This window comes from Varroa destructor, unplaced genomic scaffold (assembly GCF_002443255.2).
Source record: "Varroa destructor unplaced genomic scaffold, Vdes_3.0 BEIS01000007.1, whole genome shotgun sequence".
Taxonomy (NCBI): Eukaryota; Metazoa; Arthropoda; class Arachnida; order Mesostigmata; family Varroidae; genus Varroa; species Varroa destructor.
In genome coordinates, this window is record NW_019211460.1 from 7,781,136 (window position 1) to 7,807,199 (window position 26,064).

A 26,064-nucleotide genomic window follows, 5' to 3' on the forward strand; every position below is an offset into this window, starting at 1 on the left:
GGATAGGCGCTGCTGTTGTTAGTCTCGTTTGTCACGATGTCAAACCCAACTGGTTACGTAATTGGGCATTTTAAGCAATGATAATTCAAGCATGTAGGCCAAGTCAAATCCCTGCCTCAACTTTAACTCACCGTGAGGGAGCCCTTTACCTGGCTCCCTCACGTGAGGGTCCTCGCCAGGGATCCCCTGGTGTATCCAGTAAAAACAATTGAACCAATTGTCATACGATGTCTACCCGCTGTGTAATTACTTTAATTCTTGTGCTTTACCCTTAATCATTTCGTTTTAGTAACTTAACGTTATTGTACGTCTCGTGTTGTGACATCATAACGGCGTTCAATGATCGCAAACGGTTAGGAAAAACAAATTTACTCATGCGACCTTTCAATCGCCTGTAGTCCGTAAAAATGAACACTGTCAAAAAGCCATTTCTATCAAAATTCTTGGCACGCAGCACATGTCCGCTTGCAAAAATCAGCAGCGTTTGGCCCCCTGTAAGATTTCTTACAATCGGCATGTAACTCTAATAGAGTGCAGTGAGTGTTCATTCGGCTATTGAGAATTAGACCGAATACTTAGCCTATCCAAGTACACGAAAGCTTTCGATTTTTAAGACCACCATTTGCTAACTGTGCACTAAATTAATAAATGTAAAACAACCTAACCTAATTCAGTTCCGTTGAGAGCTGCTTCTTTGGCATTCCGAGCGACATCCTCAATTCCGCAACAGGTTTCCAATAAAGTTCCGAGCGTAACCAAGATAAGGCAGATAGCAGCGGTTGCCCTGGCGGATAGAAATAAACGAAAGAACTATTCCAGTACGTAAAAAATGCATCCATATACGTACACTGTATGGGTAAATCCCTTTTTACATTGACTACTTGAATCGGTCAGCTGATCAAGACATGAATGAAGATTTACTGCCGGTGCAGTGCTATAAGCACGATTGGGTCGCTAAACACGCATGATAGTTATAGTTTAACGCACATGATAGCCATTTGCAGGTTCGAAACGGGGACTTCCTCACGGATTTCGCAGCGAGTCACCGATCCCTGGAAATCGACATCCTTCAGCAGGTGTTGGACCACCTGTGAAAAGCATTTTCCATTAGTAATAAACTAATCGCTCCTGTAGTGTGTACATATATATATATATAGTTAATTAATGTTGGCGACGGATCGCAGGTGGTAATTCCTATAAGCGGCCTAGTGCCGTACCGCAATTTTTTTTTTCGGTAGACTTCCTGTTGTCTCCCTTACTAATCAAATTTTAAAGCTAAATGCGTCAAATACTGTCAATCTATGACGGAAACAAACGGATGTTTACAACAGTTGCTGCCCATGTCCGCCAGCATATTGTTTACCGGTGTGACATTCCAAAGTCATGGTCGTAAGCCACGATCAATATCAGCGTAATTGTATAACAGATTTGCGTCACGATCCAGACAATTATTATGGAAAGTCCCCAATGACTCGAATCAAATGGATATGGCAATGTCTATTTGATGTATCGCGGCTAGACAATAGTCATTCAAAGGCGTAGCAACAAACCCGATCGATGTCGTCCTTGGTGCAGGCCGAAGGGACGCAAAGGCCCACGCGGTAACTAACATGGCTGCCTGGGATGCGTAACGTTTTCTCAGCGACCTGAAGCGACAAAGCATCCGCAAACAGCGACCGTATAGTCTGCGTTTTCGTAGTTGGTCTTGGAAAATTCAAGAAGTATGATTTTAAGGCTCTGCATTGTTGTAAGGAAATAGAAGATGAAATGTGCACATTTCAGTGCATTACGGAATAACGCACAAAGCGACTTCGTAACGAATCTCTCGTCCACTATTTAGATTTTTGTATTCTAGCATTGTATTGCAGAAATATTGACTTCGTCGAGTTATATATACTTGAGCCGAATGAGGATTCTTATGAAGTATTCACTTGCTGAAAGATAAGCTGTGATTCAACATGTTAAAATAACAAAATAACGTACATGTCACAGCCAACGTAGACGATTTCGGTCATATTTACTAACCAAAGCTCGTCAATGAATATATTTCGCATAAAATGCGCGATAATCGATTTATTAGCGTCGTTGGGTTCGAGAATTTGGATTGGTAAGTGAGCTGATTGAGAGGATCCCTAAGCGTAAGTCGAAAGAAGTTCAGTAAATATCCTTAACAAATGATCAACGATCGCTGGTGCGGGTGTCAATTATATACACGTTCGTATATATACATACACACACTTACATACATACACATATATAAACTTCAGATCTTTAGAAGATAATTAGTTGAGAGACCCTATCGTACTGTTGTGTATAACTGCGGCTATAGTTTCCACTTCAAATCAAGCCCATTGCATGGTAAGTATCGTTTTCCAACCATTAATATAATTCACGACTTGATATTACTACCGAATCAATACGCCCCAAAAATCATTAACACAATTAGACCTAGCCACATATACGTTACAATATATATATATATATATACTAAAGGGAGTCTGCTACGCAGACAACCGATTCCTTCCCACCTGATCACTGCTCAGATACGAGCCAAGTAGATCGATAGCATGAGTATGATTATGGAATAGTTCTATAAAGTCAAAATTCGGAGCCATTTGAAGGGTGCAGTAGGATCCAACGAAGGCAGGATCCGAGTCGTCGTTGGTCGCAGGCTCCGACGAAGCCGACGAATTCTTCGATTGGGCGTTTGTATCTCGCCTGCCTCGGCTTGAATGGACGTCTGCGCACCGTCAAGGAAAACAAACAGTCATTTTATTAGAAGCTATTTTCCCTTCTCAACAATAAAAAGACAGAAATGTAACAATTCTACTTTTAGCTTTTATCGAACGAGTCGACACACGGATACTCGTTTTAAATAAAAGCATTATGTTATGCCATGTAAAAAGCTTGTTTGAAGCGAAATACAACGGTGACGTTTGGTTACAGAGACCAGCCTCCACTAATATGGAAGACCGGGATCGTTTTAACAAAAAGGTATTTCAATTGTGAATACCAATGCACGTTAGCTTGTTGTGACACATTCGTCTATATGACGTTAAAAATTGGTTTGACGTGTGGCATGGCAAAGCATGACCTACAAGGGACATTTCGCAATTTCTAACAGCCACCGAAGCCTTGAGCAGGAAAAGCTTTCAAAACTGGAATATATATATATATATATATATATATATATATATATATATATATAGAAACGAAATTAAATATTTTATTTTGCATGATATTTGTTTACCCAGCCTTTGTCCTGTGTACACAAACAGGACCACGTACCATCTGAATGCTTCCAAGCTACAGTGGATAAACACTCGTCATAGGATCCAATTAAGGCGAGTGTTCCTTCGAGTAAGCCAGCTGGCGGTTTCCCGGATGCATCAGCCACTGAAAATCAAAGAAAGTCATTTCGAAGTTAAAATAGAGATGTTTTTTTTTATCGTTTGTGCTTTATGGTATTTACTATGAAGTCCCAGAGTCGTAAAGTCCGACTTGGGGTAATTTTTCTAAGACATTTCTATCGTACATCCTCAGATGTATTAAAAGAAGACAGAACTAAGATCGTAAAGAGCATCGTTGAACAAACGTGAAATCATTCTATGAGGAGCAGTTGACTAATGATGATGGACAGTTGAAGAATCGACTTGGCGAAGAACTAGAAGCGGCACGGTAGCTTGTAAGCCGCGTACAATCCAATCCATAATAATGAATGCTTTTGTTTTCATGGACGTACGTATATGAAGCTGTCTATATTTCCGCGAAGTTCCTTTATTAGTTACATTAATATATCAGGTTCACAGACGAAGAAGAAAGAAGTCAAAGTCAATGACACATCCAGCTAAATATATGTCCAATGCTCCTTCACGGAAAATCACATCGGTGTCATAGTTTCTAGCATAACGCCCAACAAGCTGTTGCCAGCGATTATATTTAGACACAATTCGTTTGAGTGAAGAGGCATAAAAGTGCAATTTTCACGATCGTTCATGTACTTATCACCATTATCTTTTTGGGTCCGCTATGATTTTTGGTATCTCTCTGGCCATCTTCGTCTAGTTTTGCTGCTTGATTAGCGGTTACGGTTAGTGCGCATATTAAAGAGCGCGAATCATAGCAACGCCAATGAGAACGCTGTTCGTGTACGATAGGCACAGTGTTACGTGGTCGTTGACGGGTAGTAAGCGTATTGAAGACCGTTTCTCAAAGTAACGCCATGGCGATGTTGTGTGAGACAGTGCTGGCAAAGCGGCTGGATAGGTTCGATGGATCTATACTGACCCCTCCAGACTTCGGCATTGAATATTGTCTTCGCGACAATGAGTCGTTAAGTTCTAATCGTTCATTAAAACGTCTTGTCTCGACAGCATTCATCCGATTGTAGCATTTAGCTATGGCAGACGTTTTACTTCGAAAGCTATTGTACGCGGGCCGCTACACAACAGAAGCCCCAATAATAACGAGGGTACGGAGCAGTGGTTAAACGTCAATAGAAAGTATCTTTTATTCGTGACCCTATTATACGGATGCCGCGTTTGCGGTACCGAAACGATTATCATTGGTAGCCAAAACAAGCCAGATCATATATATAGCTCTACAGTTAACAATGGCTAAGTTAGATCGCTACACATACGCAAAGGCCAAAAAATAATCGTAAAACTAGCTGCATCATGGATAATAAACTTCTGCCCACTAGACCACCATTTACATCAGTATAATATTTATTTGTTTTTTGGAATTACCCACGGCGCGTTCAAGTGTTTCGAGTTCCGGCCCAATGGAGAGGTACATGTATAAAAGTAAAATCATAGATAAGTCGGCTACACGCGCTAAATTACGATCGATCAAAATAATTTTCATTGCTATTTGTATTTAATGCATAGATTATGTCATGCGTATATATTTTCTATTTAAAATCATGGCTACATTCAGGTTCTTCATCAGGTATGGTAACAAATAGTTTCTACTTTTGCCGCGTTTTACAAGTAAGTTACAGTTAGTAGAACAGGGCCGAGCTAGTTATAACATTGTCCTGCTCGCCTCGTATAGGTTAACGACTGCTGCAGTGTGTGTCCGGCACGTGCAGTTCGATCGATTACCGAAACTAGGAAAGCCTTCAGTATACTCATAATTATACGGGTAGAGCTGACCGATGCTATGGTCTAGAGTACAGCAAGATCTCTTCAGTTCCCTTTCAGTACGGTCGACGTATCATAGTTGTCAGCAGTAACTGGCGCGGAAAATGCGTGTGTTCAAATTCTGCTAGATGATGTCGTGAAACGCCAACACAGTATCAATCAATGTCATTTGTAGTTTTACCTTAAATTTGTTTGACGGAACTATCGAGTAATGGTTTTAGAACTTGTTTATGAAATGGCCAAGGAGAAGACCAGATCAGCGATATGCTCCATCATCCAGCGAAATTGATTATCAAAGAGTAATTGTTGCAGAAGGCGCAGGCGCAAACCGAGAATTGAAGCCTCGGTTTTTGCTTTATGCCTACCTAGTGTAAAATAGGTGTACGTACATAATGTAAAGGTTTCTTCCGAGCCGTGATTAGGGTGGAGTTTTCGCATGCAATCCAGCTAAAGGAGTCCCAATAATTCAAATTATAATTCAAACGACTTATCAAAAAAAAAAAATAATACCACACCAGCGAGCGCTTACCATTTCCCCACATAGAATATCCTTGTTTCTAATTACCGTTTCTTTTAATATCAGCTTCGCGCTAATAAAGGTTACTACAGGGTCGCTTCGTGACAATAAGATTTTACGTTAAATACCAAGGGTTAACCTTGCTTGCATAGCACGTGTCGTTATCGTATGCGGCAGTTAGGGATCAGGGCTTAGTTTCAGTGTTTCGCAATGAAATGCGTCAGGCGTTCCAGAAGGCGATGAAAGCATCACTTTTGTGCGCCCCTAGCAAAAATCCGCCCCGGGGAAAACAAAATGATTCGAAGCGAACGTTTTACGGCGGGTAGCAGAAAGGCTAACCCATGGATCTTAGCTGCTTTGTGCCACCCCATTTGTAGCAGTAAACTGCAAACAGCTAAACGAAATCAGCAAAAGTAAAGACTACAGACCTCAGTAACAGCCGAAAAACCCCATTATAATGCTTATACGTTAAGCACGGCGGCCGAACATCAAGAGCTGTTCAATGCTTGACGGACCGTCGTCATCATCATTTCAATTTAGTATATACGATCGGACCACTACTAACAAGTAGTAACCTTCAATAGTGTAAATAAGTATAATGTTTTCTGCATTCAGCCTAACAAAACAATACAACAGAATTGAATGGTATGCCATAATATATCTTAAATGTGTACATTTAGTAGATATTAGATGTATACACAATCTTTTATTGTATAGCACTCCTTTGATATTCTAATAACAGTGATATCTGGCAAGCATTGCCTCGAAAAGTACAAAAGAAGTCTTACAATTTTAAATATACAATGTTCTTATCTCGGCGAAAAGTCGAAAAGACAGTTCTATCCAATAGGTGATAGGTGGTCGCACTCCATTCCGAGAATAAATCATAAATAAAGTAATACTTCGTGCGAACGTAACAAGATAAACATATTTTCCTAACGGTAGCCAATCGAAGTATTCAGACCAGTCCCAACCTCTAGCTGCAACGAAACGAACGAATCGCTCAGCGTACTCCTGCTTACGAAGTATTCTTATTATCACGGATCATCATTTGCCATCCCTTAAAGTGAAGATGCTGATCGTATCATCAGCCAACTTCAGTCAGGGTCAGCAGGCCGTCCTGCTGACCCTGACTGAAGTTGGCTGCCCAGATGAAGACTTTACGCTTCAGCTGACACGACTCACTTAGCTTACGACAAATTCGACCTCATTCTACTCCGTAGCCTTACTATAATACACTTTACTAACTGACAAGTTACGTTGCGAACTCAAGAATTAAATCAAGTTGAAGAGCTATTTTCGGATGCTGAACTTTCATCTGTCCGGCGATATATCACAGCGATTATTTGAAGGTTGCTACTCGCCACGGAAATTGTTGACAATTCTGGAATCACGCGTGAAGGGATTCTTGGGAATGGTAATAATGACTGTTTGTTTTGGTAATAGTACTAATTATGGCGTTGGTACCCGTGTGTAAGAGCTAGAGATTTGTGAAGTATGAACAAATCTAACAGAATGTCAGCTTCAGTATTGTGAAACTAAGAAAGGATATATTATGGCCACTGCGTCATCACTCGGGTTGAGTTGTGAGTCTCTTGAGAAAACGAAAGGTGGCCTAGTTATATATGAGAGCAGCCTTCTTTAGTGAAGAACGATTATTTCTGCTCTACATGTTCCGCGTATCGTACACGAAGGCCGTGATTTGTATCTCACCGAACCTCATCCCAGCTTCACAACGCTTTTGTTGACTCCTACGATAATCGTGTCATGGAATACCATAATAGAAAGTTTCTAGCAAAATACGATCTACATTATTGGATAGAGCTGCTTAAAAATACCGCTCCGGCAACATATAGAGTGACCTTATTAGTAACAGCTTGAGGCCGAAGCTCGTCGGACCTATATGAATACCTTAACATTCATATAGTAAATATGGGAAACTAGTTTACACTTGGCCAAGTCGCAGCTCATAACAGGCAGACTGTACGACTATTTCACTAGATAATATACTTATTGTTGAATGTTTACATATACTAGGGTTGAAGTGACAATTCTAGAATATATATATTTTATACTGATATAACAAAGTGATCAATTAAAAGTGAATTAATTAACTTGAACATTAACTTGAAAAACAAACTTCACATACGCAGGTACCAGCAACATCACTTCCCATATCGTGATAGTCTCAGTAATATATCATATACAAGTTAAGGTAATTATGAATGGGTCACCATAAAGGCAGTGGCAATTGGGTCCAATTACATAAATAAAAATATTAATTTCCACCTACCAATATTCAATGTTGTCAATTTTTTTCTTGTTTGTACCATTTACAGCATTGTCGCAAATTGTCAAAATCAATTAGCGACAAACTCGATAGAAAGTTGTGTTGTTACTCAAAATACGTACGTTATATGCGTAGGTTATTTGTTAACAGTTAACTTGATTGAGCTCCTGCAATATTAGTTGTTCGTAGAAAAAAAATCCGTTTTGAACCGACTTGTCACACTGTAGAACTTATATTTAGGAAATTTTCGAAGCAAATCGAAAAAGTAAATCGGAACACCCGATCAGGACAAAGTAAAAATAGGGGCTAAATAAAGGTCGTTTGCTACCAAACCGATAATACCTGCGCCCGTCCTTCATGTGGGATGGCATGAAGACTGAATTTTTCATCTGAGTGGTTGAAGGTGGTACGCTTTCAATAAATTGTAACGTTGACTGCTGTCACACGATTCGCACGTATAGGCGTGCTACCAAGTCAGTGTAAATGAAAGTCGCTAATGAGATTCACTGGAACTCAGAAACGCAAAACGCTCTACATAGTTCGTTACTAGACAACGCTCTGAGTACAATATTCTCAGTTGTAATGCAGCGTTACACGTATGGTTTGTCGTACGCAATAGCAACATCAAAAATCTGAGCAGACGATTCACTATTGTGCGTCTCTATGTGGTGGTCCGTTATAATAGTTATTATCAACTGTTTTTTCGCTACACTCTATAGCAATATTGTGGTCCGTACCGAGCTTTAATAGACCAAACGACACACTGTTGCTTAGCTGTTAAGCTATACATTTCTGAAATAATAGCACTTTATGCTCTTAACGAATATTTAACAACTATTTATAAGTTTTCCCCTTTGATTCATGGCGGGTGAAAACTAAACAGCGCTTACCTCCCCCAAACTCGAGGCGCTGACCCTTACATATTTCGATCCAGTACCCACAGAGAACTTTCAGTTGACACCAGCTACTCGTGGACTTGGCTAGTCCTGAATGCTTAAGTCTATAGTAAACCCGAGCACTAGAAGATCCCGAAAACTGGTTCCGAGGAAATTACTTGGGGCTTGTGCCTCAACGTGCTTGACGTGCGCGTCATTGTGAAGTTAGCGATACTTCGTCTGCTCAAAAGGGAATTTCGTCAGCAAGCGCCACACGGATACTATCGACTGATTTTATAGCTAGTAAGCCTTACAGCCAATGTCACCCATTCCTTGACGCGTCCTGTTAGCCGTAAAGGACAAGCCGTTTGACCTTCGAAGTTGCGACCTACCGTGGGATCATTCTTGGCTGCTGCTACGTCGTGATGGTGTTTTACATCCAGCTTTTCCACAGCTAAATGTGACAGGCAGCTGGACAGCTCTCCCCTCAATGGCAACAAGGAAGCTCGAGTCCAGCTAATCCGCCTTCTTGTTTCATAGATGTAACTCTTTAACGCAGTCGCACTAATTTCATCTTGCACAGAAAAGCTATTTCCATATTGCGCTGTGTGTACAACTTCGTAATCTTTACGACTACGTGCCGAGCGCACTTACGCTGGCGTTTTTCCCCAAAGCTAACTAGCTGGTAGCCACTGGCGTTCGACACTGTCGGGGGTGTTCACCCTCCTAAACCGAGTTGATGCTGTTCACCTTGTTTCAGCGGTCGATTAGCAGAACGAAAAGAGGTAGTATCACGGTTGGCCAATAAATCAACACCTCGTTGCCATGTACGTACGCACGTGCATTAGCCCGTCCATATGTACGACAAATTGCATGCCTCCAAGCGCTGAGCAATTTTCTGCGCGACTGACTTTTTCTAGTGTCATCAATGTAGATCAGTAAAGCTCCGGCTATTTTTAGAAGTGCGGGTCTTGATTTTTTTGTAGTAACAATAGAGGTTGCTTTATTCGAGTAAGAGGTCGTCTATTATAGTACATTACCGGAACTCGCCGACGACTTGCCAGTTATGCGTCGGAAGGTCAGCATCGTTGCGGCGATCCAGCTAGTTGGCCGCTTTCTCAAACTCCGATCTTCAGGCCGGATCACGTCCACATAATGCAAATCCAGCGTCGTTTGCTCAGGACGCTTCAGCCAGGAAGAGCCAAATTCATCCAGTATATAATTTCGTATCACATAAAATATTTTTGATTAGATAGTTACTACGCCGTGGTAAGACAATCACCGAAAGCGTCTGATTTCGCCGTCCTTCGAATGCTTTCGAAGGATTCGGGATTTTACAATCACCTTACTTTACAAGGATCGCTTAGCCCTTACGACCTTTTTCTGTGTCTTGCCAGCTTTTTTCAGCGACCGAAGATCTATTCCGGCGAGCTAGTCTCCCCAGGAAAAGGACATTCGTAAAGCTTCGCTTTACAGCTTTCCCACGTCTCCCCTGCATCTCCTTGTCTCTCTCAGCCTAGGCCATTCCTCACAAATGTCTACGAGCTCGCCTCACGAACTGGCCCTCTGCCAGCTGTTCGTACCCCAAAGCCCATCGCTTGAGCTTCCTCTTGGTGAAGCCTGTTAGCGGCGATTCCAAATCCGCCAGACGTTCGTCGCCGACCGTTTTGGCCACATCACCAGTCATCCCACTGTTGTCATTAACATAAGTCAAACGGGGGTCAACTTTGTTGCTGGCTGGCTGGCAGGCAGGCAAGCAGGAAGGAACGAGCAAGAACTTCCCAGCCTCTAGCTGTGCGTTCATATAGCCTTAGATATATACATAAATTAATCAATTAACCGGGAATTCCTTGATCCTTCAAGCGGGTAAGCATCATTCCCATTGGGCGGAGCAAACAACTGCTCTTGCCACAGGTAGTGGTCACGAAAACAGGGTGTACCCTGGATCGTCGGTAGGTCTAGATGGCTGGACCTGTTGCGTCAAAGGCCGATAGTGCTATCCGTTAACCGGCTTTGGAATACCCCCGGAGAACCGCATGAAAGATGCCATGAAAAGTCTTGGAAGCTCAGTATAAAATTCCCGGACGTCAAAAAATATCATCCATGGGATAAGGAGGTCTCATCAGGCAAGCAAGCGCCACCGATTCGTAACGAAGGAAATCAAATATTACTCTATGGATAAATACAAGTCTGCCGCTATATAGGATCATGTCGAGCGTTCCTGCCAACAAACGTAAGCCACCCAGTGGTTAAAGTGGTATTTGCTACATAGTATAATATTAGGGCACGTATTAAAGCACAGCTGGAAGAAAACATTTACTAATTCTACCAGCTTAACCTTGTAGTATTTCATAAATCATACAATCAGAGTATGGGAATGATGTTTCGCATAGAGTGAATTAATATATTTTTTCGAGTAAACCGTTAGTCGAGTAGGAGGGGTCTGTTTAGGAAAAGATCGTCTGCAAGCGTCTGTCCCAAGTGGCCTTCTCAGTGCTATAAGAGTATTGTTCCAAGGATCAAATCAATATACGTGTTTGGGATAGTTGAATGAATCAATATAACGATGTAGCAACGCGTCTTTACAAGTACATCGAATTGGTCTGGCTTCATGTTTTAATCAAATAGTTCCATCAACGGGCAGGAGCACGTACTCGACTTCATCTTCAACATCGTCCATATCGTCGGAAACACCCACGAGCGATTACGAGATAGCGTAATGCAAGTATAGATATAAATCGGTAATCGATAAATTGATCCCATATGAATAAATGTATTGGGACATCATATCAGTATCTAATCTCTTGGCTGAGATGAGATAATATAAATAACCAACAATTTTCGTTAAAGGTCATTTACGACATATGGCCTTGGCACGTGCCAGGACTTGTGCTATGCTGCCGCTTCATTTTGTTTATCCGTCATGTTAGCTAATATTTTTGTTACAGTTTGTTTAGATGCCCGTAATAGCGTAAATATTCCGTAAACTGTCATGGCCATATTCCAATAACGACTGCCCATTCCCCGTATATATATATATATATATGTATGTATGTGGGGTAGGTCGTTTATATATATGTCTATATAAAGTAAAGGAAATCGCGCAATGTGTTTTGCGAGCCGTGATCGCTCAGCCGAATACAAATAATGTAGCCAGGGTTATATGTCATCCGACATCGAGGCAGGTCGCATTTGATAGCTAATCTATTTGTTATCTTTCGCGCTTTTTGATGCGGAAAAACGTCCTGTACGCAAATCTCGAGGGCCCACTGTATTCCATAAGGCATGCCCGGGCATACATTGTGAATAGAATTTTTAGTTAAATATTAGCGTTTAGAACAATGATTTTAGTGTGTTACAAGGGTATTTTTACTGCTAAAAGCTGAACGAAACGTTCACCTCAAACCATAAATCAGTCAGATGTCTTAATTTTCTTAACGAACTAGACAAAAAAATATCGTTGAACCGTACATCAAAATCATACGCCTATCTGGACTAAAATGTTTTGATGTACGAAGCGTTGGAAATAGCTGGACGATTAGTCATACGTCCCTAAATGTTATGGCCATAGCGAACTTTATTGGCGTTGTTAAGTAAATCTGATTCTACTAATAAACAAATTTCAAATCCAGTTGTGAGCTTTAGCAATGGGCATCATCTGAAAGTAATAAAGCCTGTAAGCGTTACATGAAGGAACTGAATAGATCAATTTCGAACAGTACCAGTGACTGAGCGGTCGTCCTAGCCAAATATTTTAGCAGTGAAACCTGCACTCCTTAATCTCCTTAGAAAGGGAACAATAGTCAGGACAACTACTAAGCAACGTTCGATATTTTCTTTTCAATATGGGCGATTTTCCCTGGTTCAACAGCAACATGTAGTAATCGCTTGTTCCGTGGGGCAGGTTCCCCGACGCTAACATAAAATACCACATTTCCGACTTGACTTAAATTTTAAATTATAGAAGGCCAAAAGGAAAGGCTTTGCTTGTTATTGCAATGGGACCAACATTGCATGGGCAGTTAATCCTGTTGATTGTACAACCTAGCAATTAGACCAGGCAATTGCCACGGGGACGAAAATGTTTCTGTCCGTCTGGATCGTTAGTGTCCCTAGACATTTGGCCTTGCGAAAAGTCATCACTGCATTTGAATAACACTAATAGGACAGAGACAGCAAATCAAAACCGTTAATATTCTTCGTTGATTAAAAGTAGTCTACGACAATTATTAGAAACAAAGATAAACCTTTTCAGAGGGTCTCGATTCGGTCCCGCTGATAGTTTAGTATGTAACGTATTTGCCTGCTAATCTTGGGGACACACTGTGGATCCTTTTCGTTTCGTGTTGTGAGCCGGACGTCTGATGGAGCGCCTAACGACGATGCCGGCCGTAACATAGACATTGAAACATAAACAGAGAGAAAGTTTTAACCCGTTTTTAGCTCGCTCCTTAATGTATTTGATCTGACATTACGGCTTACTAGCTAGAAGACCGCTAAGACAATCCTAAATCCAAAATAACAACAATAATAATAATAAGAACAAAATCTGTTACTATTAAATCATTATCTAGAATCTATTTTTTGAGGATAATAAAAAAGCCGATTTATATTTTAGCGTGTCTTAGCCCTGTGGCTATCGCCACTTCAACAACACCACCAGTTTACCAATAAGAGTGCACCAATTTAGATTAAGTTTTTTCTTCTGTTTTTTTTTTGAGTTAAGTTGACTATCTGAACATACATATGCACGTGCATATTTTTGTGGATACGACAGGGTGTAAGGTTTATCAACCTTCTACAAAAGGCGCTGCCAATTTCTGGATCTAATTTTATTAACAGACTAGTTATCTAGGCAACTTATCTTTGCATGGCGCAGCTACCGCGCAATATCTTCTGTCTCGCTGCTGCTAAATGCTTCCATCCGCATACACTATGCATTTCATGCATGAAAAAATGCACATGAGTGTATCACCGCGCATTCTCACCAGCTACAGTATTGGTCTGTTTATACAATACAATATTGTATAAAATTCATAAATAATTATTACGATAGCCATCTATCGTCTGTGGCACGAATTGGTGGGGGCAAATCATCACGCTAGTTTAATAAACATATTGTTATATGTTTATCGCATCATATGATACGTTACATATATACGTACGGTTGAATGATTGTTACGTGACAAATTTAGCTCAATAGGGAAATACAGTACACAGTAATAAAATCGTCTATCGGACGGTATTAGCCGATGCGAAAATAGGGAGCCATGAAAAAAGTGTTTTGCTTTTCGAAAGGGTGTTTCATAATTCAGAGTTAATTTTTTTTGTAAAGCAGAAGATCATCAGGAAATACTTCATGCCTGCGTCCGTAAATATTATCATCTTGATGTTTACAATGCGGTGGTCGTTATGATATCGATTGAACAACACTTTTAACACTAATGGCGGAATCCAACTGCCAATCGAAATCGAAAGAGACGGACCCATACAGATATGTTCGATGTTACCCGACCTAAGGTGTTAAAAACCTTTGATAAGTAATTGTGCAAATAAATGATATCTAAGCCTTAATTTGGCCTAAATTTTCAAAACTTGTACAATGGACTAAATTATCTGCCATACAAAACATTTCGCTATCTTAATGTTCAAAGGACATTTAGTCAAAAAGTTACATTCTAACACCCGACTCACGGTGGCTGAAGGCTTAGAAATCATTTTCAAAAATTCAAACTAAAATTTTCCGCATTAATAGTACGTTGAGGAAAAACGTTTTTACAATGTTATCTATACGTTTAAGAAAAATTAGTATATCCGTATGCATAATAAGTAATCGTAGTTCGCTTTTTCATTACATGCACAACGCTATGCTTAAAGAGCTTACTTTGATACGCCAACGTTCTCGACAGACAACCCCGATCTTCTCACCTGCTCGTTCTGAAAATGGCCAATTTATTAGAACGAAAAAAAAATTCTATAGCCTTTCTCGGACAGGTTACGCTAGACGTTATTACCTATTGCTGTTTACCCATATAGAGTGGATAGAAGGCAACAGGTATGTTATTCAAATGACGATAATTATTTTACCTGCAACTGCCATCTTATTGTTCTCTAATATAGAACCTTTTGAGTATACTTGGCCTTATCTGAAAATGTTAAACGATATAGAGTAGACAGTAGTTGCCCTGCGGTCATATACGCCTATGTTGAGCTAAGGGGAACCCAGAGCTTTTTGCGTGCATGTAAAATCCCGCCAGATAACGGCTATAATTTAAGTCGCCGTTTATAATAGGTCCAACTAAAACAACGTTTTTCCTAAATAATGTGACTTTGTTTAGACGCACTCATAGTCGTTACGCTATCGAATGCTACCTTGAATCGAATGGCTGAAATACACGTGCGAATATAATGAGCGTAAGGTTTTCCTCGTGAAATAGTGGCCTTACATGTATGAGCATCGTTAGAGAGATAGAGAAATGTAGTATTAGATATTCTCATATATAACATTGTATCGAGTTATATATAGAGGCTAATGGCTGAGCGGTTCAGAGCATCAAGATTTGTCTTCAGTTCACGCTAATTTACTCTGTGTGTGTCCAAATCGGTCTACTGAACTATCTTGAGACAGGTAACATATTTTTATATTATAATTGTGCTGCTATTAATGGCTAAAGTTGAGTAATAGTCAATGGCATACATTGCTGTAATATGTAGATTAAAGAAATCCTTTTTGTATTCTGTCAGGATCTACTCTATGAAGCAAGCGGACGATGAACGGAGAATTTTTCACACCGTCGTTACTTCGCACAGTTGGATAATACCCTTGTATAGTAGTATATTACGGATAAAATTGATAGTGGTCACCTCACGTGAAGTCCAGGAATGCTCGAGATGTTAGCTTATTTATTCAGTGGGAAACCAATGGAATGAATCGATAATGGTTTTGATTGTTGGCTAGTTATTACGTAGGGCAATGACTATTGGACAGCAGTAGAGTACCACTGAACAATAATATTCCATGTGAGAATTCTGAATGAAAATTATGAGAACGTAACGTTTCGTCGTTGTTTGAGGAGTGTGATGTTGATCGATTCATATGCGCAAAACCATGCGTGCTCCGTGTCATTGCTAATGCGCGTAAAGCAATTCGTATAATACTTGAGGAACTCGTATGACATCCCTTGAAGTAGGCGGGGGCGATGGAAAGCCTTTACTGCCACCCATAAGGTCAGAATTACCTCACGAAGTTCCTATACAACAACAACAACAACTTTGGGCTGGGATAAACGAATAAGTTGCTAATTTTCTTTTGTTTACTTATTTATGTGCTGTTGTCGCTGTTAGTCGAATGCTGCCACTCGGGGTTGGAAGTCGTCGATATACGGGACGCGAATTGAATTCACCATGTTGTTTGTCTACGATATCCCTTCGAAGTTCGCAGGAGTGAGTGGGCTCGATATTGATCATGACGCTACCGGCTGGTTTTCAGCACGACCATTTCAGAATAACGACGTCAACCACGCAGATATACGTCAAAAACGATGGACCACCCATGCTTCGCTACATTGTAGAACTATAAATTATGTCTGTTTGAAACCTATCGATGTTTTCTTGCGTAACAATAAGTTGGTTTCGTGGCTCAACATATGGCATGCCACAGCGTCGTCTGGTACAAAAAAAGCATAAAAAAGTAATTGGCAACTGCCTGTCGAAAAGGTGGGGATCCATTCTAATCGCTACATCAATCGTGGACATTATGGGAAGGCAAAACTTGTCTGTCAGGCTATCAGCAATGAAATGTTCGTCTGTCGGTGTTGGTGGAAATGAGGAGACCATTACGTCAATAAAGAGGCGACAGAATGATGACGTCATGTTAAGTCATAGTGAATACATAGATTTCCCGTGGATCGCAGCTGCTAGTAGATCGAGCTGGCCTTTTCAACTGTATAGCCTCCTGACGAAGTCTGATAATAGGAATAATGACGGTTATAATATTATAGTGCTAGCCATTCATATTTTTATAAAATATCTTTTCTAATGCGATAAATATACGGCGCTCTCCAAGTTCTGCATTGGTGTAATTCAATACAAAACAGATCCCGAGAATGTTCCGCGTTTGACTCGTCAAAATCATAAGGCCATTATACAGCCATGTTGTACAGCTGTGTATAAATATTTCTGAACACCATTCAAAGAACAAAAAGCGTAACAAATAAAAAAAAATGTTGTCAACGAACAATCTTTTTTCTTGTATCTATCATTGAGCTTTTTGCTTTATCAGTTGTGATTATTATAAATTCATTTGTTTCCAGACATATAAAACTACTTGATCAAAGCCGAAAAAAATATCAGTTCAAGTGTCATAAGAAATAAATAAATGTTTCTTTCTAATTCCAGTTTATATATATAGATATAGTTTGTCACCATCGCTTTCTGCTATGGGTATACATGATGTTATATACATACATATCTTTTTAAACGAACATTTCAAGTCATTGGCTTATGCCTGATAGTTTGTCGATGGAAATAACACGAATACCCGTCCGTCTGTCTGTCTGTCTGTCTGTCTGTATGTCTGCCTGCCTGCCTGCCTGCCTGTTCGTCCTCGTGTTGATCAGATCCTGTGACGCGATATTTTATAGGGCATCTAGTATAAAAGCAGGTTCGTCATACATAGACATATATGTAAATCGGTGCTGTTGAAATCTCAGGACTACCCGCGCGCTTATTCAAAACAAACCTTCTCTCCAAGGGACAAGGTTGACATTGTTTACGATGTCATCGAAACTGGCTGAGCTCGCGTACCAGTCGACTGTCAAAAGCAATCGCTTTACGAAGTTATGACAACCGCAGACAAATAGAATACATCATTCATCCGGCCCCTACATATGCCTGAAGCCACTGTTATCGGTGTACGTTTCAGTACCTATGCATCATTTTGGCATGGAACGCGTACATATTCACGATTATTATTGTTTAAGTAGCATATATTTATGCTAATCTTATAGTATTTTGTAAGTCACTAACGACAAATTTTTCCTACATCTAACAAAAAACGAGAGAATACTCATCATCATCATCATAAAGACGCAACGGAAAAGCATCTGGCCGAATAGACAGGTTTCAGCATTGCAATAATTTGTGGAAACACAAATACATGTTGAAATAGTGTCTGTATGCATTGGAAGCATGGTTCTGTTGTGAAAACTACCTGTGCGCTTCGGATGGATTCTGTCAATATCGGTATTCAGCCCTATTAGGCGAGCCGGTCGGTACTGGTGTCGCTAAGTGCTGATGTCAGAAGTCTCTGCCTTTTATTAGCTTAATGCATGATAAATTAAATATCTGAAAACGTATATAATTTTTTAGAAAGCGTCAAAATGTTCATTTGACGAAGTGCCATCGATAAGCTCGAACCATGTTTGACCCTGACAACCTGTCAAAACGACAAAATGGGCGGCCTATAGTCTCATTGGCCGGGTGCTATTATAGAATTGCCGTAGGAGTCGTTCGAGCCCTATAATGATATCTATTATTTGTGATTTTTATTGGGCAAATATCCGTTCAGCTAGCAATTATAAACGCCTAATGATGAAATTACCAACTTTGTTTTCTGCGCGCTTACACACGTCAAGATGCGTTTTACGATTACTACGCTATATGTATATAATATATAATAAACATACACTAATGCACTGGAACGGTTCGCTTCGAATTTTGGCCACCACAAACATCTTTGCGACAGCTTCGAAGTTATCATTATCGTGGCAAAAACCTATAATTGCTACATGGTTTATGTCAGTGAATGAAATTACCATAATTGTGATCTGTTTTCCTATTCTATGATAACCCAAAGATTTTTGCAAAAGGAGAACGCTGAACTTGAACGAACACTTCGACGTAATAGGAAAGCAAGAAATGGCTCTCCACAACGTTTTATTCTTTTTCAAACATCTATTTGCTGACGGTGCTTAGGGCAAAGAAGGCCTAGTTTTATTTGAGGAGTACAGAATATACAACCTGCAGCGAGACATTTCTTTCCTTTAAACATAGAGAAACATAGAGATAGAGATCTAGTATCTAGAAATGTGTTACGACCTTCAAGAGGCAAGTAACTAATAGCAGTTTGATCTTGGCTTTTATGATAATAGAAAACAATATAATGACTAAAATAGGTTCACGTTACGTTAGTTCGAAACTGGTTACAAATTATTGAGAAATATGTTAAAATTCAAGTTGCATGGCTCTTCAACTTTCATTTCAGCCTGTTTGGTATTGATACTTGTTCGATACACAATAGTGATTCGAAAGCGTAGCTAAAAATTACACGAGTAACCAGTCAAGGTTAACCTTGAGCAGACCGACCTGCAAGTACGGCTTAGTCGCAATTACGTTACGATATTTTGTTCAATAATGGATTTTCTCATTTTCAGCTTAATAACCTGTATTAGAATGAATATACTAAATATCCAGCTCGAGCAACAAAATTCAAATTCACCATTCTCTTGGAAGCGGTTACTCTAGATCGTTCCCGACTCTAGTCACAGAAAAAATATTGACCATTTTTATTTAGGTCGAATCTATGTCAGTATTTTTTCAGACATTTCAACATCGCTAAACTTAACATGCTCGACTTTTATCGGTGACTTTCTTCCATTTTTCTAGTAAGAGCATAATCTCATCACTGTAAAAAATCTGTGACTTTTAGGCGAAGTCAAATGAACTTTATCTAGAACGTTTCGCAGAGACAGAAACAGATGACAGTCTGCTGGCGCGAAATCCGGGCTAAACAGACTGTGAATGTATTACAGTTTCCTATCCAGGTTCCAGGTAGCTAAGGGTGTATGTGGTGTGATATTGTCATCGTAAAAGACAATGCCTTCTCTGTTCATTGGTTTCAGTCAATCCTTTCAATATCTCGTTGTAATCCTGTTAATTGTTAACAGTAGACGTCTGAGTCAATCGTTTCCCCAAGCGGCAGCAACTTATGATTCTTTCCAGTCCCATTGAACACATAGCAGCACCTTTGGGTTTTGCACCAGACTGAGGTGCATACATGCTTTTTTCTTTGTTTGCACATTAACTTTGTATGTAATCTACTTTGTCGATCGATTTCGTTGCGTTTTTGTACAATTCTTTGATGCAGGTTCCTTGGCGATATTAAGGCTAGTCATATGAAGATCATGCTGAACTTCCGCAATAGTTTTACTAAATTTTCCGTAATTAGTAATTCCCAGAAGGGAAATCTTTACAGAAAGGGCCGTTTCTGCCGATAACGGATTTTGTCCCTAAACAGCATATTTTTTTTCGGGCCCGATCAGTATTTGCGCCTTTATTGAAACAAAATTTTAAAATCTAAAAAATATACCAAGTCTTGCATAAGTTTCACTCATTTTCGAGGCATTATATCTCGGCATTATGTCTTAATAAAGGCATTCCGACAATTATAACACATCAACCACTTTCAGCTTTCTAATGACGCGAACGCTGATTTGACATCACTCATATCTGATGAGGTATGTGACCTCAAAGCCATCGAGCTAGAAGAGATGTCAGCACTTTTGACGACCCAATATCCTACGTGTTTTTTTCCAATCCCATTCAGACTGCGACTATGTCCAAGGCTGTTTGACTCTACTGGCACTATAGTACCTTTCATACGTCTATACATCTTATTCATCCTTATATAAATTATGAAATATAGTGATTCGACAAGTTAGTCTGCTTTGGCACACTGCAGCTGAGTGACTAGTGAGAAAGAGAACGGTTCGAAAATTGCTCTGGTTCTACCAATCACGACAAACATAATGGCCACAACTACAATGCAGCTATTAAAGCTCACCCCAACACAAATCCATCATCCGGCCAACGCGTCTATTTCTCATCGACTTTCTGTAAAAAGAAAAACGATGTTTCTACGTCAATCACTGTCGGAAACAGGGGAAGCCCTGAACCCGACTAGGTCCACAGCGTTCGAATTAGGGAAGGTCCTTCGTAGTCGCACACATTTACACACTGGCCAATATAGAAAAATGTAAAAAGTCTGCGTTACATTGTCAGAGACCCATATAGGAGGCCCGAATGGTGGTAACACCTCATCGCAGATGATCGCGCGTCAAATCGTTTACGGGGTACTGGCGCGACTCAACTCAAAGTCAGTGTGCTGCGGTCACTGCCTGGCTAACGTGCGTTTGTCTGTTTGTCTATCTGTCTTAGCTGATGTTATTAGCGTCGTGGGCGCCGATGCCATCACCATAACCCCTGCCAACGCAGACCAAATACGCCCAAGCAAAAAAAATGATAAAATGGACAAATCAAGTAAGCAAGAAATGAAGGGAAGCGGGGGACCGGAGGTTATAGTCTATAAAATAAGAGATTAGCTGATTCATATTCACCGTGCTGATGGTGATCATAAGAGTCGTAACGCAATCCATTCCATCGGCTGGGTGTACTGCCGAAAATCTGCGGCGGCTGGCTATTGCTGCTGGCGTATCACATTAGCTTGAGTAACTTCGGTTGAACAGCAGGGCGATGGTAATACCAATAATAACAGAAATGATCTGGTTCTATTACAGGGTTTCCAAGAATGGCCAACGAGAGCATGCTTTGCTCACTGATATTTGCTGAAGAGTTCAGCGTACGTTTACTATAAGCGGTAATTCTGCTCGCAGCAAAGTTGACATGGGGCAGGCAGGGAGTTAACCACGTGTACCTAGATCCGTTGTTTTATAAGAAAAGCAAGGCATTTGATGCATGGCGGATGTGTTCAATTTTGGCTGTTTTTAACGCTGTATAATATATGAAAAGGGGTAGACGGAATCTAAAAATGAAATTATCGAAGCCATGTAATCGTTCGAAATTTCGAGGGTTCAGTGTTAACGCTATTTATGTGGAGTGGACATGAATTAAAGTCTTACACGTAAGAAAATAAGATTTAAAAAAAAAACTAGGCTAAGTTCCTGATATTATAGAGCGTCAGGAGTTGCGTAAATAAGCAGAAAACCAACCACAAACAAAGGTACATTAATCCCATGAACGATGAATGCCAATTTTGCGCATGGGGGACGGGGGGAGGGGTGTAGGTAAACGTTGTTACACTATAAACTGCCATGTTTTTTCCAAATATTAGCCAAACAAACCTCATTGTAAATCTCGGAAACGGACGAAGCTGCCGAAGTTCCAGTTGCAGCGAACTTTTTGACGAAATTATTATTATCTGTATCTTTTTTTTCAAAAAAACTGTAAACACAGTCAGAAATCGATTCATTGAAAAATAATGGCACAGTAAACGCTAAGAATTTGAATAGTGCGCTTATTTTAACTAATTATAAGGCAGCTATCTGCGACATAACAAACTTTAATTAGCCTAAACGAGTGCTATAGTTAACACATCATAAATAATCAAGCAAACCTATTGCGCCATAAAACGAATGCGTTTATCCCGCACATTGATTTAACCTGTTTTTCGAATTCGTGCTTCATTCAACTATGTTCTGCGTAATTGTCCATGTTTTTGTCAGTATCTAAGCACTTAATCTTAGATGTGCACCTCGAGACTTGCAAGAATAGGTAGTCCTACCGCAAATTTCGTCACAGAATGTAAATCATTCATTGCAATAACAAAAATCATAAACACTTAAAACCTGTTAGGAAGCACAAAAGCAGTTCCCAGACGCCAAAATCGACGGAAGCGAGACTGCCTTCAGTTAAAGCAGCTTCCCTCATTCGTCCCGTCAACTTCAAAGCTACTTCTGCCTAAGATAAACGATCTTACAACACGACGATTTAACGTAATGATGGCTTGCTGGAAGCAAGTCGCTCCACCTCGATGAACGTCGACCTCCGGCTGGAACTCCGCTGAATATTGCCTTGGTCGAACTTACCTACGCCGAGATAGGGGCAGTGTTGTAGGAGTGCTTAATTGCCACACATGTTCGATCCATCAATGCGAAATGCGCATGCAGATATACAAGCGGAGAGATGGAGCCACCATATACAGAAATGAATGCTAGCTGAATAGAGCTTGGTAGCGTGGATCTAATATAACGGTAGATAAACGTATAAATAAATATATAGTAACGGTAATGATTAGACTGCATGTGACCAGCTACATAGCTTGCTTCAAGCTAAGATCAGCTGTGAAATTCAAATATGATATAAGGACGCGTGATATAAAGAGGCTCCTCAGAAAGTGATTTCTGTTCTTCTTCATTGCCCCCGTTTGTATTTTATTGTTTGCTGGAGGCCAATTACCATATTGTTTTGGTGTAGTGTGCTTCTCTTGATCCAGTCATGGCACAGCGGGTACCGTGTGTGTGTATTAAATTGAAGGGATACATGGAGATCTGGCCAAGGGACGGTATACTTCGTCGGTGCAAAGCGAGAACCAGGCGCGTGTCGGAATGCCAAACTCGAAACGTTTAGCTTGCTGCTGTTGTTCCTACCACAAAGTTTTACATGGAACTGCGACAATGAAATGGTTATACTGTTGTTAAAACACGAAATTTTGATGGTTCATTAACTAAAGTTAAGATAAAACCACGATAATACTCGACAACAAAATCGCCAGCGATCAAACGGCAGAAAAAGAAATGAAAAATAGTCCAAAACTGATTTTACAAGAAGCAACATACTCTATTAGAAAGAAAAGCAAAGAAAAAAGGGTAATAGGCGCAATGTGAAAAACTGGACTAAATATAAACAAAGCAATTGGAACCGTACTCATTACATTTTAGACACTTTAATATTGTATTTTCTTTTAATATGGAGATTTATTCCGCTTTGTCTGCAGTTAATGTATCTCGATTTGCTATCTGATATGGGCGCAGTTTTTTTATGATTCTCACTTTATGCTACATTGAAATATTTGCATTTTGGAAATACACGCAATTACATTAAAGACGAAATGCCTTGTTGGATTTTGTGATACGGTCTGTCGTTAATAGCAAGTTTGGGAAGCAGAGACATTTTAGACAATTTACTATACTTAGGTATCACTGAACATCGTTGAAGCAGTGAGCACAAATGGCCATTACTTTCCAAACATCCGTTTATGTCATTGTATTATATCGCTAATGATACGTATGAACTGTGGAAGATAAATGTACACATATTCGTTTCTATGTATATGCTATTTATAAGTTAGAGCAAAACTTCTATGAGACTAACAGCTTGCCCCCGAATTAGCTCGCCGGGAGGGCTTGGATATATTCCAACGGTAACAGCAATTAAGTCAGCATGAAACAGCACCAAGGAACACTGTGTTACTTGTTTAATTGCTTTTCCTTACCATTTATATCGGCTACGTAGGCAAAAGCTGCTTTTTATTTCACCATTATACAGATTCGTCAGTTATATTGCTAATATGTACAGAACTATATTTACGCGAAGAACATGTATATATATATATATATATATATATATATACATATAACAACTCGAATCATTAAATGATTCTAGATCAATTGAAAATTAGATTGAAATAATAATATGCGACTTTTTATAGTTGTTGTGATAAAACAAAAGATTCGAATCATCACTATCATCATTGACATCGTTGCTTGTTTCACTTCACAATCTGTCGGCACCTGTCGCACCCAGCTTAATATAGACGTTTGCTACGTATGAGTTGTCTAACTGTAAATCCCAATATTTAAGCTAAACGGAGAAAGCACAAGGCCAGATCGGGGTATCGAGCCGAGTGGATCGTCAGTCCACCAATCGCTCCGATGGATTAGCGGACTGTGTGAGCTGGCGGTGCTCTCCGCTAAATTTTGAATTTTGTTGCAAATATCACAATCAAGCTACCTACCAATGTTATTATACATAAAAATAAATATATATATAGTAGAGTTTCATAACAGACCGCAAAGTAAATTAGACCTCCGCGTTTGTTAGGCTGGCTCGTGTTACTAAACGTAGTAATAGCAATAGCGATCGTGATGTTGATGGTATTAAGAAGATTTTATATGACTTGTTGGGATGAAGCGATGCTAAGTGTAGTGAAAATAAAAAAAAAAAAAGCAAACAACACATATAACTGCTGATTGTTGAAGAAACAAAATTTGAATGCTGATTACTATGGTGGTCGTTGTCGTGGTGGTGTTATTATTGTTGTTGATAGGAACATAAGGACTGCAATAGTAATTGTCGGTCAACTGGCGACCTGTGTCACTGACTGCATGACGGTAGTTCATTTTTTATTTTGATCGCGATATAAGCAGCAATCGACGTCTGCTTGACGAGTGAATGGAAAGTGTTTGTGCTCAGTGACGCCACTACGTAGCCGCTAAGTTGTCGCACAAATTAAGTAGAAGAAAAGGAACTTTTGTTTCATTAGATCTACCATGTAACTATCTGTACAGTGGGTCGCACGCCTATGTTTATAAATCGAGAAAAACTGCTCTTCCGGATATAGTCCTTTTAAATCTATCATACTTGACAGCCATTTCTACGTAAGCATGAATAATATATATGTAACTGGTGAAATGTAGAAAAAATATGCGTCTGATAATTCGTCCAGTCATAAATAGCAATGTTTATCAGATATTGTTCTGTCTAACACTGCATTTTTTTTACGGAGGCTAATCAATCGACTGTTGATATTCCGCTTCCATCAACTGATACGTTTAATAATGTTAGCTTGTTGTCAGAAATCGGGTTAGTGGTGTTACAGTTAAGACAATGCCCTTATAAGGGTTTCAGTACCATGGGCATGCTTTATTCTACGAAATCGACATGCCCTGCATGGTCTAAAACTGAATGTTTTATATATAAACTTCTTAGGTGCTATAGACCGTATACAAGCCCTCGCAAGCCTATAGTCCGTTACAGTCATGGAAAGTAATCTAGCCCATGCTTATGTGTGGGTGTAAGGAATAGGCACAGGGCAACGAACGTGTGCTTTCTTAACGCCAATGTACTACAAAGTCGCTTGGCGACAGCGCGGAAGGCATTCGCTGTCGAATGGTAAATCTGATAGTTGCGGCCCCTAACGAGCAGATTACCTCCTGGGAATATTAGAAGTATCATAGGTGCGTTTTGCCCTTCTACCTGTTGCTGTTTGATGCGCAACTAGCAGCAGTTAACTAACTGTGAATCGAACTGATGTTTTCGCTTCGTATTTAGTTGAATACGTGTTTCTGCAATAAATTTTCTTTATCCGGCCATCTAGCTAATTTTAGGCAGTAAAGTCATTGGCATTTTTTTAATTGTGCTGGAGCTCCTTGCAGTTGCTCA

General features: G+C 39.9%; 1 protein-coding gene across 2 annotated transcripts in view; it reads right to left on the reverse strand.

Annotated features, from left to right (window-relative positions):
* The window catches only part of LOC111254001 (O-acyltransferase like protein-like), a 51,647-nt gene that overhangs the window by 10,517 nt on the left and 15,066 nt on the right, over nucleotides 1–26,064 (reverse strand). For both annotated transcript variants that reach the window (XM_022814396.2, XM_022814395.2), the window contains exons 2-6: nucleotides 3,289–3,396; nucleotides 2,529–2,740; nucleotides 1,551–1,646; nucleotides 988–1,088; nucleotides 666–784 (exon numbers count right to left, since the gene is read on the reverse strand). In XM_022814396.2, coding sequence (XP_022670131.1) covers nucleotides 666–784; nucleotides 988–1,088; nucleotides 1,551–1,646; nucleotides 2,529–2,740; nucleotides 3,289–3,396 — 636 coding nt within the window. The remainder of the gene's footprint in view (nucleotides 1–665; nucleotides 785–987; nucleotides 1,089–1,550; nucleotides 1,647–2,528; nucleotides 2,741–3,288; nucleotides 3,397–26,064) is intronic.